Source organism: Ictidomys tridecemlineatus, chromosome 5 (assembly GCF_052094955.1).
Source record: "Ictidomys tridecemlineatus isolate mIctTri1 chromosome 5, mIctTri1.hap1, whole genome shotgun sequence".
Lineage (NCBI taxonomy): Eukaryota > Metazoa > Chordata > Mammalia > Rodentia > Sciuridae > Ictidomys > Ictidomys tridecemlineatus.
Window position 1 is genome coordinate 170,164,768 of NC_135481.1, and position 16,461 is coordinate 170,181,228.

General features: G+C 38.9%; 1 protein-coding gene across 2 annotated transcripts in view; it reads right to left on the reverse strand.

The window, feature by feature from the left end:
• Positions 1-619: 619 nt before the first annotated feature.
• Positions 620-16,461, reverse strand: part of Shld1 (shieldin complex subunit 1) — an 88,625-nt gene continuing 72,783 nt past the window's right edge. For both annotated transcript variants that reach the window (XM_005320494.5, XM_040274874.2), the window contains exon 3: positions 620-3,590. In XM_005320494.5, the coding sequence (XP_005320551.3) occupies positions 3,148-3,590 (443 nt within the window). In that variant the 3' untranslated portion in view covers positions 620-3,147. The remainder of the gene's footprint in view (positions 3,591-16,461) is intronic.

Here is a 16,461-nt window from a genome sequence, read left to right on the forward strand (position 1 = left end):
TGAGGAAATTGGTCAGAGAACTGCTATCAGTTCTCCAAATGAAAACCTCCACTTGGAAGCAGGCCATGGAGGCTGGCTGGTAATCTGATCTGTTGCCTGAGTAGAATGCTGGTTGCCCAGTAGGGCTGACTTTGTGAAAATCACCCAGAGGTTCAGTGATATATGTATTTTTCCAAATAATTATCATCTAATGAAATGTTTTCCAAGCTTTAAAAAGTTTTAAAAGTACTGCTGTACTGTTTTGTGCTAATTACTGGTAATACAACCTGTTGCATATGCTCTTAAATACAAAGACAGACTTGGGGGTCCGGTAGCTCAGTGCAAGCTTGCAGGCTTAGCAGGGAGAGACTCCAGCTGAGTTCCATCCCCAGCACTGATTACACAGTCAGACTAACAAAAGGAATGATGCTACACAAATTTAAACACCAGTAGAAGTTTTCTTCTTTAGAGTTCTGATGTTTCTGCAAGCAGATTCATCCTCACAAAGGTCCTGGTAGGTCTGAAAAGGGCCATAGATGATATCATAGGCCAGGCACAATGTTCGTGGGATGAAAAGATGTCAGTGAATTTATCTGCAAGACGGAATTAGACAATAATGCCAAAGGCCAGAGCCTCAATATTCTTATCTGTTAGTCTTTATTAAGGGTTTACAGAGATAAATGGAAAATTCTATCCTAACCTCCTGGAGATCAAATTAAGGAGCATGATTGCAGGTAATCAAATATCTTACACTGACCTGTCACAAATAATTAGAAGCAAGCAAACATGTCCCATGATGTTTTACCCTAAGGTGATTCTGGCTTTTAGACTTCCACATTCTCTGCTTTCAGAGTCCACCTCTTGCTGGGCACCCTCAGCACTGATAGTCATAAAGATCACACACTTTTAATACTAAAATCTCCCTGTAAAATAGAAGCTGCTGATTCTTAACATGGAGATTCAATTAGTTTTTATTTTTTTGCCCTTTAAAACAGTATAAAATAACCCAGTTTCCTTCTGTTGGTAGCCATGGAGACTAATTGCAAATATTTCAGTGGCTGAATAATTCTAAAAATGACAACAATCTTCAAGGGCATCTATTAATATGCTTCACATTAAAAAACAATAAAGCTAGCAATCTTAAAATTCCACTGCCAGGTTTTCAATAAGTCCCACTGGTTTCACAATTATTTGGGAGCCCATTGATTAGGAGAAAGAGGTAGATGATGCTTGTCAAAGGAAAAGCTCGAGTCTTACTTTCTTGAGTTCCTCTCAAAGGCCTGTTCATTTCCAATTTTCTACAACATAGGTGTGCTTCCACTGGTGTCTCTGCCCTTCAACTTGGAAGTTTCTTAACCTCTGATCTTCCCTGAACTGGAAGCCTCTGAGTATGTATGTCATTGCTAACCTTTAAAAGGCTCCTCTCTCCATCCAAGAGTCCCCAAGAGACCTTCCTGAGATGGTGCATTCACTTTTAATGTATACTTTTAGGCTGCCCCATTTGCATAATCTGCTTTCTGGAAAGCTTTTTGGAGCCTTATGCCAATTAAATTTCACCTCAAGTTTCTCAAAATCCAATTGTAGCAGGTTGCCAGCTTTTGTTGCTTCCCAAAACAAATGATATAAACCTTTCTGTTAAGGTAATTTGCTTGAAGAACTGTCAAGGCAGGGATTAGTATGAGGCTTCCAATTATACTTCCAGAGAGCTCTGTGCCAGGTGATGTAATTCTACCAACCGAGTCTGAAACCAGCCTCCAGGACACGACCTGCAGAGCAGAGCATCTGCTAGTGCAAGCCTGCAAGGGCTATTTAAAGAGCTCCAGGCCTGGAGGACTGGGGCAGGGTGGCAATGAAGCCCTGTTCTAGGCAAGTGTTTGTAATGGAGCTCAGGGTGTTGGAGGCAAGGACAGGAAAGGGTGAGGGCAGGGGACTGTTCAAAGGATGACAGAGGATGCTGGTGGCAGATAGGCAGAAGAAAAAATAACAAGAGGAAGGATGACCCTCCACCTGGGCAAAGAATTCCTGTTCTCTTCAAGCACAAACTGACAAGCCCACATGGTGTCAGGCTAGAAGATTATAACTGCACTTATACATATTTTGGTGGGTGTTTATTTCTTCTCACCTTTCACATTGCAATAGGATGGAGACAAAAAAAATTTTTTTTTAAATTTGTGAATTTTAGTTGTTATCTTAGATGGTCCAAATTTTCCTTCCACATTCCTCATTATAAAATGGAAATTCTGGATCTTGGAGAAGAGTCAAGGCTAGTGTGGCGTACTTTTTAGAACCATATTTAAAGGCTGGGCAGGGTGGCATACGCCAGTAATCATAGCAACTCAGGAGGCAGAGGCAGGAGGATTACAAGTTCAAAGCCAGCCTCAGTAACTTATAGAGGTCCCAAGCAACTTAGTGAGACCCTATCTCTAAATAAGACATAAAAAGGGCTGAGGATGTGGCCCAGTGGTTAAGCACCCTTAGGTTCAATCCCTGATACCAAACACAGACAACCAAAAAACACCAAATTTAAATCCCTATATTATTTCAGGACTTATGATCTCAAGCATGTGGTCTCCATCTTACAACTTGGTTTAATTCTTATAGTTGATTCAGTATAGAGCTTTGTCCCTTCACGAAACTTACCCCACTAAAGCCTGTTCTCTTAGGTTGGACTCTCCCAGGGGTAGACCCTGAGCCAGGGATTCTGATATAAGAGGTGTATTAAGGAAAGGCTCTCAGAGACACCTGTAGGTAGATGGCAGGAAGAAGATGGGGAAAGGGTAAAGCAGAGCAAGGCTGTGATGTCTTGCAGAGTCTCAGTCTTGGCCTGATCCTAGGAAGAGAGAACTCTGGAGCATAGATTGAGGCAAGGAAGCCAGGCTTCTGACTCCTAACCCTGCCAGTCAGCCTTGGCCAGGGTGAATGGGAGGTGGCATGGGAGGTAGGTTTCTTCACAGGGGCTGACTGACTTCAGGACAGATTGCAGGTGCCAGTGTGTAACTGCAAAGCATTTAGCTGCGGGCTGGGCACACACAGCTGTCAAGAGACCCCAAAGGACCCAGGGGTGGGGTGGTGTTGGGGGCGGGGGGGGGGGGCAGGGGGAGGTACCAACAGCACTGTACCTACACAGTGCTGTACCTACACTGCTGCCTGTTTCACTGCCAGCACCAGTTATGGATCTTTTATCACATTCTGCTGCAACAGGAAATGAATAATATCTTTTGAAAGTCCTGGAATTGGCTTTTCATTATCTAGAGAAGCACTCGCTTCCCCCAGTGGGTAGAAGTGTGCGTCCCTGGAATGCTTCTGTAAGACTGAGCAGCCATCCCGGTTGAAGATGACCCGGGCCATCTGGAAACAGCGGAGGGCATACTTTTGGCTCTCCTGGCCCCCCAGTTCAGTGATTTTCTGAGACAGGCAATGGCAGACAGATACAGAGAGTGGATTCCCAGAGACTGGCTGCAGATGGCCAAATACTTCATAGAATCTATCCAGGGATTTCCGAAGTTCATCCTCCTCCTCTGTGGTCTCTGATTGGCCTTTCATAGAAATGTCAAACCAGATGTTCTCAGAAGTCCAGGAGTCTTTTTGTTCAGTATTTGGATTACTGCTATCTGCAAGACAAAATATATTCCAATAATCAAGCATACAATTAAAAATATTGGAAAGCAAGCCAAGAGCAGATGATGTCTTTTTTCAGTTCAACACACAACTGCTCCTAGGGAACTAGCAATGGCAGAATCAGCTGATTTCAGAATCTGTTCTCACCAGACTCAGCCCTTGCCACTTACTTGCTCATCATAAGAGCACCTTACTTGCATGTATCAGGGTCTTAACCTGGGGTTGCTGCATGGTAATGCAGGTGGTTGTGAATCTGGATGGGAAAAAAATCGTTTTTATTTTTATTAACCACTACCTAAAATTAAGCATTGCCTTCCATGATGAATGTAGGCAACAAACCACAATATTAACAGCAATCTTTATGGCTCTGTCACCAAGAGATCACAGCTATTTTTATATCACACTGTAATGTGTAAAAGATGCTTTGAAATATTTGTGCCTATCATTATGCTACAGACTGTTTGTGTTCCCACCAAATTCACGTGTTGAAGCCCCAACCCCTCATGGGATTGTATTCGGAAAGGACTTTTAGGAGGTACTTAAGATTCAATGAAATCCTTAACGATGGGGTTCTAATCCAATGGTATTGGTGGACTTATAAGAAGAGGAAGAGGTGGAGGAAGAGAGAAGAAGAAAGAGACCAGGGAAAGACAATATGAGCACACAGTGAGAAAGTGGCCTTATGCAAGCCAGGAGAAGAGTGCTTGCCAGAAACCAACCATGCTGGCATCCTGATCTTAGACTTCCAGCCTCTGGTACTATTAGTTATGGTATTTTTCTATGTCAATCTAAGAAGATCAAGACACACTACTTTGAAATTATCATTTTACATTCATGAATGGATGAATGGATAAAGAAATTTAACCATAAAGAAAAATGAAATTATGTCATTTGCAGGAAAATGGATGGAACTAGAAACCATTATATAGCGAAATAAGCCAAACTCAGAAGATCAAGGGTCATATGTTTTCTCTCATATGCGGAAGCTAGAGAGAAAAAAGGAAAAGAAAGTATGTGGGGGAATGGCAGAGTGGATTTCATAGAAAGGGATCAGGGAGAGGGAGGAGGGAAGGGAAAAGGAAAATACTGGGAAATGATATTGGCCAAATTATATTCTTATATCATGTGCATGTATAAATGTGTAGCAACCAATGCCACCATTATGTACAACTGTAATACACCAGTTTAAAAAAATGGAAGTATTAAAGCATTTTTAGAAAGAAAAAAAGAAGAAAGAAATGATCACAGTTATTATACCTGATACTAGATTTTATGGTTTATGCATTAATTAAAAAGCATACATTCATTACAATAGCATATATTTGTTTTAAAAATACTCCAGTGTTTTTTTTCTTAGTAATCCTATATTCAGTATTTTACTATATGTATTTAAAAATATTATTCTGTGAAAGGGTTGATAGGCTTCAGCAGACACTAAAGGGGCCCATGGCACAAACACTGTGAAGCCACCTGATTAAACAGTTCTTAGCATTTACACAAATTCAGACATTTTCTTTCTTGATGTCCTATAATAATTCTACAAACTATTTCTAAATTAAAATCACCACCTTCATGTGTTTTCAAAGGCAGAGTAAAAAATAAACTGAGTCATTTAACCACAGACAATAAGAAATCAGAACTGAAGCCAAATCCTAGTCCTTTCTGAACCTCTCAGACCACTCGGATTCTTGATATAGGGATCTCTTAGGTCTTTTGAAACACAGGGCTTTCTTTCCTATTAATGAGTTCAAGAAAAGATTTGTACAAATAATTAATCTGAATTATTTAGTTTGTAGAATTCCTTATATATCTGTTTTATTCTATAACATTTTATACTTTGAATCAATATGTTTTCCCTTTTGTACACGGATAAAAGCTTTCATAAATCATTAGCTTTGAAAGTTCCCTGCTTCTGCTAACTTAATTAACAGCTATGATTAAAATATTTGCATTAATTAATGATAAAGGAAAGTGCTTGCTGCAGTGGGTGGAGCTTTAGAAAAGGGAGGGTTTGGGATTTTGCCCTAGTTTTGCCAACAGTTAGATATGTCGCCTTAGCCATGACATTCAACCTTTCTGGTCTTCAGTATTCTCACCTTCAAAGCAAAGTTTTACTAAATCAACTCTCTCTTTTCTAGAATGTCTATGGTATTATAAGGATGAGAGAAGTAGATTATACAAAAAGAATATGGATACATGTCCTGAGACACACACACATGAACAAGCATTTATCTATCCAATACACATTTATAGAAAGCAAATACTAAGGCAATTAATCATTGTAAGTTGCTGCAATATATAGCAAAGGTTGGTGATGTGGTTTGAATCCGGACTGACATACTTCTAGACATCAAACTGAAAATTAAACACAAGATATACAAAGATACATAACAATGTGATGACATTAACTGGAACAGTGTGAACTCAATGGAGAAATGCAGTATAAGGTAAGGATTAGCATGTAACAGAAGGCCACTTGCAAACTTATCCTGAAAGAACCAAAAATCAGAGATCACAGAAACAGAGGAGCAGGGCCAACAAAGACGAAGTTGCAAAAAGAAACAAAAACTACTTATAACTGGTTCGAGTTCATCTCCTTTACCAGCTGACCATGTTCCCAGCATCCTGAGACAGCCTGGCGGCAGGAGAGCAAGAATTCAGAGTGGCCAGACAAGGTAGTGTGACCAACGACAGAAACCAAGTTTTTAAAAGAATTCACTAGTAAGGGATGGTATGCCCACCACACTGGTTCCCAGAAAGCCTAAAACCATGTTGTGTGCTCCTCAATCATGGAAGGAAGGGAGGGAAGAAGAGGAGAAGGAGAAAGAGGAAGAAGCAGCTAAAGAAACTTCCCTGGACTCTGCTAGGACCAGAGCTTCTACCCAGTTCTCCTGTCTGTTTCTCCCAACAACCCCATTGCTGAACTGATGTGTCCTGGGTGGGTGGAAGGAGAGGGAGACAGGCACTGGCCTCTTGCTGGACCTGATGTCATAAAAACAGCAATAGCTTATATTTTCAGAAGTGCCAAGTTCATGAAAACCAAGGAAATACTAAGCAACTGCCCAAGACTGCAAGAGTCTAAAAAGAGACATGAAAACTCAAAGCCACAGGTGATTCTGAACTGGATCCTTTTACTATAAAGTACTTTATTGGAACAACTGAAGCACTGTGAATGGGGCTGGTGGATTAGGTGGTAGAAAGGTATCACTGATAATTTCCTGATGTTGATATTTCAATTTCATTATGTCCAAGAGTGTCCTTGTTTGTAGAATAATCAGGAGTGAGAGATATCAGGTTAGTAATTTACTTTCAAATAATTCACAAAAAAGTTATCTGTACTGTATTTGCAAATTTTCTATGAGTTTGAGGTTGTTTTTAACAAAATTTTTTAAATTTGGAGGGATAATTGTGAAAACTTCTTTGTTGTTCTACTTTAAAATTAAACAAACAAGTGAATGGAAAAAGCCTGGGGACATGGCTAAAAAGCACTTGCCTAACAAATGGTATTGCTATTAATGAACCAAGAAGGAAGGAGGATGAGGGTCCAGATGGCAGTAATAGGTGTCCCTTGCCACCTTCTTCCCCACAGATGATCTGGCTTTAGGTAGGAAGGTAAGAGGAAGGGGGCTGAGAAGGGTCTAAGAACAGGGAGATCCTCAGGAACTCTGGGGAATTTGGAGAATTCTTGAAATCTGCCCACCCATGGTAGTCACATATACAGAACACTCCAAATAGCCCAGCATGTCCTGGTAAGTAATTGGTCAACATACTTTCATATACAAGATGTCAAATATTCACCAGAGTTTCATTTTTAGGTTTAATTTTATTTTAACTTCTGAAACCCAGTGTCCACAAAAAAATCCTCAAAACTAGCCTGCCTCCTGAATTTTTCATAAAAATGTCAAGCAGAATGAGACCCATCTTCAAAGAAACAGCCTTCCCCTTTCAAAAGAACAACAACATATTGTTTGAGTCATTTACTGTGTCAGTTCTTTCCAATGTGCCTCCAGTCCATTTTGGTCTTTGATTTCCTTTAAAATGTGCTTTACTACAGCTACAAAGCCTTCTCTCTAGTCATGTTGCTGTTGTGATCTTTCTGATGTCACTGTTTCTTTGCCAAAATTGAAGCTTATCACCTATCCCTTCCTGATTCCTGTATGTCAGGAAAAGGTAGATCTTCCATAACCTAGTCAGTTCCTGCTCAGTGGTCCATCCTCCCAGTTGTGTTCTAATTCCATCTTTTTCTACATGCTGGTATGCTGTAAATTTTCAGAGCTCTCAATGGTGACAGAAAACCACTTTAGGGAGAGTCTGGGGAAGTTTGGGTGTTAGTGATTGCAAAGTGCTGTTTTGTATTGAGTGAAGGGGCTCAAGGATATAAACATCCTGCAGTGCACAGGTCAGTCCCACACAACAGAGAAGTGTTCATCCCCAGAATGCCAATAATGTCCCTACCTCTATTTACTCCTATCCTGAAGAGGAACATTGACACAAAGGACAGATTTTTAGAAAGAGAGAAAGTGCATGCTGAATCCTACTGCACTGTAACAGACTGACTTGGTCTTGAGCTCCCAAGGCAGCTTTGCCATTGCTCCTCCTCTGCTGCACAACACCCCTTGGTCCCCATTCACATTATATGTCTTCTTCCCTTCTTTGACCTTGAGATGGCTTTTTCTTCTTTCTTTCTTAGCAAGGACCCCATTCCCAATGATTGGCATTACCTAAATTAGATGAAACTTCCCTTTCTACTTCGACATGCTTTCCATCATGAGCAAGATTTCTTTAGAAAACTATAAGAAGAAAAGGAGGACATCAAGACTTGATACCACAATGTCTTTGCATGCATTGTTTCAAGGTAACCCATTTACCAGAGTGTCCATTTGTTAAATTTTCTCTTGGAAGTGTGGAGAAGAACATATAGATGTTTGAGATTCTTTTAAAAGAAAAAAATATTTTATAGCTTTAGGAATTACCAATGATAATTTGAATTCACTAATTCAAGACAATCATTTAGCACAGTTGTATACTGTGAGGGATGTCATTGCCTTCAGAAGCCCCAATGTCTAACTGGGGAATTCTTCCAGAGAAACTTCCATGGCTACATCTGTAGTTGATAAATGCACAGCAGGATTTTATCTCTGTAAACATTTTAGCCTTCAACTTTAACAAGTTTCTACTAAATACATTTGATATTTAGAATTTTGTCTCCACACATCTTTATCAATAGCTATCCTTTCCCCCATTTCTTTTACTAGCAACAGCTTGTTAGGAGGATCTGTAGTTTCAAGGTTGTACAGAGATGAAAGAATCTAAGACTCAATATAAAAATCTGGGGAAGCATGAGGATCCAGGAAAAGAAGGACTATGTGGCTTCTAAGTCTGTTTCTATGCTGCTCGATGGGAATCTACCCATTTCAGGATGCTACCTGGCACAATCCCCAGTTCCCAGGCCTGGATGCCTTGGTTTTTCTGATGGAGGCTCCCTGGGTTTTGTGTGGCTCTAAAAGGAAGTCTGGGCATAAGAACAAGATGAATAGGGGTGTGGGGTGCACTTCCTGAAAGTCAAGTCATTTATTATTACACTTTGATACACCACTTGTCTTTGGGGACAGATGTTAAACTTCAGAAGCCTCACATTGCCCTGGACAACAGTAGGGGCTATGGCTCACAGATCAGGGGCTCTGCTCTGCTACACTACATCTACCTGCTTTCTTTTCTTTGCTTTCTTTTCCTTCATACCCTTTTCTGTTCCTCTTATTTCTGCTACCCTACTCCATACTCTAGGGAGGAAAGAATCATAGAATGAACACAATTAAGTGATACCTTAAGTCCAGCCCTGTAAGCCTGCATGAATGTCTGACTGGCACTCGCACCTCTGACTGCATTACCACTTTGAGAAACCTGGTTTCTTTCCTGACCCTTGAATACATTAAGCAAGCTCCCCTTCAGAACCTTTGCATTTGCAGTTCCTCTTCATGCAACTTGCTTTCTTCATATGTTTGCATGATTGGTTCTCTTATCTCCTTTAGGTTTCTTTTCAGATGTGAATTTTTCAGTAAATTTTCAGTATCAGTCATGATAGGCTAAGTTATACTGTATAACAAATAAGCACCAAATCTCAGGTGCTTATTTGTGAAATAACAAAGGAATACTTATCACAACCTATAGAAATGTATCATACCACAAGAATACACATATACAAATAGACCTATTCACCTTACCTTTAACCTAGAAACCAGTCTGATGGAGCAGCAGTTAGCATACTAACTGCTCAGTAACAGAACTAAAAGAGCACGTGGAAGCAGGCAGTGAGTGAGGAAGCCCTATTCACATTCCAGTGATCAATGTGCAGTCATATGGCCAAACCTGATTTAAAAGGATGAGCATGAAAAATTATCCTATAGGGAGAGAATACTGGTGAAGAGCAATTCAGTCTATCATACCTTCTCTGAGCATACTATTTAAAATTTCATTTCCCATTTTTATAATGGCCCAAAGGTGGAAGGAATCATGTTCCCATGATAAAGTTTGGCATATGCATACAATGGAATAACATTCAGCCTTAAAAAGGAAGATACTCCCGACGCATACTTACATGGATAAATATTGAGGACATCATGTTAAGTGAAACAGACCAGCTGTAAAAAGATAAATATTGCATGTTTCTACTCTGATGAGTTACTTAGAGGAATCAATTCATAGAGACAGAAAGTACAGTGGTGGTTACCATGGGCTAGGTGGGAGGAAAATGGAGAGTTGTTATTTAATGGGTATAGTTTCAGTTTTGAGAGCTGAAAAGAGCTCTGGAGAGTGTTATTACATTCACATTGCTGTCCACCAAAAGGCATGTTTAAAAATGGCTAAGATGGTCAATTTCTTGTTACACATATTTTACCACAATATCTAGTAACTGCATTTTTCTTGCTTCCCTAAATCAGGCTATCCCCTTCCTGCCTTATATTTGTTGATTTTCTATTTTTCCCTATTCAAGGCTTTTTTTTTTTTTTTTTTTTAACTCTCTTGTTTCTTGTTACCTGCTATATCCTGAGGGCCTAACATGGGTGCCTGGTACATGGTAAATACTCAGTTCATTAAAATATTTTTCCTTTTAGTTGATGAGTTCCATTTTCAAAGACATAACTGACTTTGGGCATACAAAGACCTATCTATTTTATATTTATTAATCCAGAGCTAATCCCCCACTAATACATTTGTGGAATGAATAAGCAAGTGAATGAAATTAAGGTTAACAAAATTCTAAAGGAGACATGTAAGCAGAAAAAGTATGAGCAGTTGAATTTCTACTCCCAACATACCTACAATTCAAGGATACTTCCTAAAGATTGGCAAAATATAAGGAAAAATATGAAACACTTAACAATAGGAAATGATAGAATTCCACACAGTGTAATAAAGTGTGATCTGAAAATATACACATCTCTGTGCTATGCAATACACTAGCTACTAACAACATGCTACTAATGGGCACTTGCAGAGCAGTTATTCTGAATGGAGATGCAAGTATAAAATCATATCAGATCTTAAAGACTTAATATGAAAAAATATATAGCTCAATAATTTAAAAATACTGTGATGTAATGTTTGATGTTTTGAGTTAAATAAATAAATGAATTTTATGTTTTTAAATGTGGCTACTAGAATTTCTTTTTCTTTTTTCTTTTTTTTTTTTTTTGTGTGTGTGTGGTGTGGGGGATCGAACCCAGGGTCTTGGGCATGCCAGGCAAGCACTCTACCAACTGAGCTATATCTCTAGCCCTAGAAATTTTTAAATGACATCAGATTACATTTCTGTTGGATAATGGTTGGTCTACCCATTCTTTACAGTTGTGATTTAAGAAGAAGTTGGCTCCATAGTTATCTTTCCTGAAGGCATCTGTTGATGCTCTTGGAAATCAAGTGACATTCTAAGGCAGCCTGGATAAAGATTTGCAGTATCATTGTATTAGTCTGTTTTACGTTAGTATAATGAAATACCTGAGGCTACGTAACTTTATAAATAGGTTTATTTACCTCACAGTTCTGGAGTTAAAAGGGCTCACATCAGATGATGACCTTCTTGCTGGCAGAGGTCCAAGTTGGTTCAGGGAATCACACAGAAAGAGCCAAGAAGAGCCAGCGAACATCTCTCATGTATGTGACTCTCTTCTGTTCTCCCTCCCTCTTCTCATAAAGCCATCAATATTCAATCATGAGGGCTCCTCCCTGATGACCTTGCCTAATCCTAATCACCTCTTAAAGGCCTCACCTCTAAACACCACAGATGGATTTAGATTCTACCCTTTTAACCCACAAAGGAAACTGAATCTCAACACACAAACCCTTGGAGGACAAACTCAAAAACCATTCAAACCATAGCAAATGTGTTGTCTTATCTGTTAGGGAAGCATGAGATGTCCACACCCAGGTGGTCAGTGCTGTGTTGTCCTCCTCTGCTAGCTGCCCCTGCAGAACACTCCTACAAGGAAATGAGGCCCAGCTTTCTAAAGTGGCTCAGATGTCTCTGTCTTTCAGACTCAATAATTATAGACCATCTACTACTGGAGAGGCACAGAGTTTGGCCCAGTGATGGCTGCTAATGTCCAGGATGAACAGGTAATACAGGGATGGAAAGATGAGTCATTTTCAGAGGAAGGAAAGCCATGCCAGTTGGGGGAAGGCCAGAAGCAAGGTGTAGAGAGAAAGATGTCCAAGAGCCTCATATGCATGGTCTGATGAGAGCAAAAATTCTTACAAGACAGGAGAAGCCAGGTTAGGCTCTAAAGACTCATGTGCCAGGCAGAGAGGCCAGGCAAGCACTTTTGATAACCAGCCAGCTTCAGGTATTCCCTACTGTGAAAGCATTTTATTATTAAGGTGACCAGTACTCTCTAGGGCTTCTGGGAGGTTTATCCAGGACATTCCTGGTTTATGCCTATTGTCTCAATTAGTTATTAATAGTGCCCTCTTTCACTCTGGCAAGGGCCCCAGATTACATTATTCATAACGTATGTACAAGCATCGTGACACATTGATGGGCAGATACAGCTGGGTTAACAGTGCCACATTCTTACCCCATATCCTATGTCATGGGATGGGGCAGGGGGTTGAGATTGAAGCTGGAATAATCCCAGTCCACGTGTAAATATATAACGTGTACAGATTTTACTTTCTGATAAATCTTGGGTTTGTTCTACTACTCCAACACAATCTTCCTTTTCTTTTTCCTCCTTTCATAAAATATATTATGAATTTTATGTTTTTAAATGTGGTACTTATTTTCATAACTGGTATTTCTTCTATTCCCTTGCTGTCCAAGAACCTGGTTACTGCCAGTAAGTGAAGGACCCATTCACTCTACCCATCTGTCCCTCAAAGGTTTCTTCTTTCTCATTTTATCTGTCCCCCCACACCCTGCCACTCTCTACAGTGCAAAAATAGCAGCATTGGCACTCTAAGGCACCTTATATTCTTTCTTACTAATAATAAAATTAATGATCCAAACATCAATACATTTAAGCTTGCTTTTTCCCCATAGAAACCCTACCAAGCACAGCTTACACCTTTTAGAATTTGCAACTGTTCCTTTAAAGGACAAAAACCACATACTCACAAAGAGAGGGTTGTGGATATCAAGATAATTTAATCCAAATTAACACTTCAAAAGGATAGATGCTTTTGTCAGGTGCTTTTGAAGCCAGTCTCTGTCTGTACTTGTTTACATCTGAAAGCTAAAAGTGGATGAATCACCCAGAGGGAAATGGCATATGCTGTTACCCTTCATCCTAATGACAAACAGATGCAATGCACAGAGGATAGGGTCCTCTCAGAGGACACTGTTGAGGAATAAAATGAATGCTGGAAAAAACCAGAGACATGTGTGGGCAAGTAAAGACCCTTCAAATCAGGTGCCAGGGCCATTTAGTGATGTCAATGGTCTGAGTAATAAGTTATTTTACTTTTGCAAATTTTATATTTTCTTAAGAAATTAAGATGTTTTTCTTTCCCATTTTTTTGCTGGCACATTATAATCATACACAATGGTAGGATTCTTTGTTACATATTTGTATATTCACATAATATAACAATATAATTTGGTCAATATTGTTCCCCAGTAAGAAATTAAAATGTTCTAAAAATTATGGGGAACTAACAAACTCACACTTCCCCAAACTGACAATTTACATAATGTCACATTTGCTTCAAATCTTTTTCTCATTAAGTATTTCAATTAAAGGTGATTGCTCTCTCATGGATATGAATGTTTCCTTCCAGTCCATTTTTATCTATCTATCTATCTATCTATCTATCTATCTATCTATCTATCTATCAGCCATACAGAACTGCTTTATGTATGGTGCTTACTTTAATTTTACTTTCAATATACAAAGTTTTGCATCTTACTTTAAAGCTTTTTACTTTCCATATGCAAAGTTTTGCAACCTGCTTTTGATACTTCCAACTTTGTAATTTTTTATTTCTAGTCATTGTTGACAGATACAAACCTGCTTTATGCTATTCTAATATAGAAACATACTATTATTTTTCATCCATTCTCTTGCTGATGGACACATAGGTTGATTCTGATTTTTCATAATCACAAACAAAGCCTCAGTGAGCTTCCTGACACATACTTCTTTGGGCAACTTGCAAGACTTTCTCTGGAAATACATCCAGAAATGAAATTACTGAGTCAAGGGGAATATGCATTTCAGTTTTACTAGACCCTGCCAAACTGCTCTCCAAAGTGGTTGTAGCAATTACACTCCCACTAGCAGTGTCTGGGTTTTCCTGTTTCTCCACATCTTTGCCAAACCCTGATATTGTCAGACATTTTAAATTGTATCACCTTATTTGGTTTGCATTTTCCTGATTACTACTATGGTTGAGCTGCTTTTGCCACACTTATGGGCCCTTTCAATTTCCTATTCTGTGAACTGCTTATTCATATTTTTAAACCATTTTATATTGTTTTTTTGTTCCCTCTCTCTTTGTATCCTCTTTCTAATAGCATACAAAATGAATTATTAAGAAGATATTTTTTTGTCTAATTTTTATTTGATTAATCTCATAAATAGATTACTCCAGTCTCTTACAAGGAAGTGGATAAAAAGAATGTGAGAAATACAGACTTCTGAGAAAAATACAAGTTTTTGTTTTAATGACAAATCTCAAGCAATACATCACTCACAGTGTCAGCTTATTACCACCAAAAGATGAGGATATTGTGTTTCAGCTCCATTTAATAAAAAAGTCATGTACCAAGCTGGATCCAAGGCTGGGAAAACATCTGGCTCAACAAGGTCTGACTTTTCAGACAAGAAAACTGAGACAAGGATCAAGTTTCCAGACTTACTGGATGAAAGGATGGGCAATTAAAACATAAAAAACTCTATCTGCTCATTAATTTCTCTAATTCATGGAAACTTCATATGGTTATCATTTATCATCATAAGAACCCGTGGCAGGTTTACATGTTGGCAGTAGTGGGCCAGGCTGTGGAGTGAGAGGGCCTCCATTGATGATTCGGTTAATTAAAGTTTAGGACTTACTGGCTTGGATCATAAAAATGTTTAACAATTCTCTTCTTTGTTATGAGATTGAAGCTTAGCCTGAAATTTGATTTACTTGGTTTTACATTTTGTCATAAGTTTAAAGGATCAGAATTTATGTATGTATGTATGTATGTAAGTATGTATGTATGTATGTCTACATTTATTTTTGTGGTGCACATCCAGGGCCTTGCACATATAAAGCACATACTCTGTTACTGAGCTCTATCCCCAACCCTAAAGAATCAGAATTTGACCTCTTTGTATCTAGAAAAGGCATTGGGAATTATCTGGTTCAACTCTTCTGAACTAGAACCTTATAGCTAGAGCTGAGACAAAGAATTATAATCCCCAGACCCTGCCTTATGCTGAGGAATAGTTCTTGGGCGCTTCTATATTTCACATGTCCTAAGAGGAGACAATGAGGGAGGCTGTCAAACAAGGAGAAATGAGACAATTTCCTCTAGGAGTCTTTTGGAGTTCAGAACATCATCGAAACACTTAAAACAATAATTTAAAAATATTTTCCCTCAAATGGTTTTTAAACTTTCATTTCACATAGGAGGTTTCTGCAGATTCATTTAATATCCTGGCCTAGATGAGTAAGGAGCCCTTGTGAGCAGAAAGGAAAAGCCAGTGATTTGGATCTTGGTTGCTATGGCAACACTGCTATTTTGATTATGACTGTTTACTGTAGCAGAATTAAGTTAAATGTGAGGAGCCAACTAAGATGAAGCTTGAAAATTTAACCTTAACTGTAAGAAAAATATAAGCTCTTTAAAAATGATGCTTCAAGTACATTGATGGATACATAAAATTTAGCAAGAAGATCATTCCTGTTTTCTGAGGAAGCAGAAAGGTGATCCTTTATTGAAGAGGAATGGGGGCCTCCCACAATCTGCCCAAATCAACAAGTTAATATTTGGCAATTTTAAAACCTAAAGAAAAACTGAACAAAATTCCAAATCAACACAGACAATCCCAGTGTTGACATCTACTATATCTGAGAATATATATATTCTCTTGGGTTTCCAAGAGAATATATATCTGAGATAGACAGGGAAGTCTGACATTTCTACCTGTAACGGGGTTTTTGTGAGATTTTTGTTAGCAGGGTTTTGCAGATTTTTGCAATGGATCTCCATGTCGATCTAAGAAATCACAGACTAAATTGTAAACAAACATACCAAGGGCTAGGGATGTAGCTCAGGAGTAGAGTGACTTCCAGCACTGCAAACAAAAAGAAAAATAAACAAAACCTCCACCTACCAGAATGTACTTATATGGCTCAGGGCTCCCCTCCAAAATCACCACC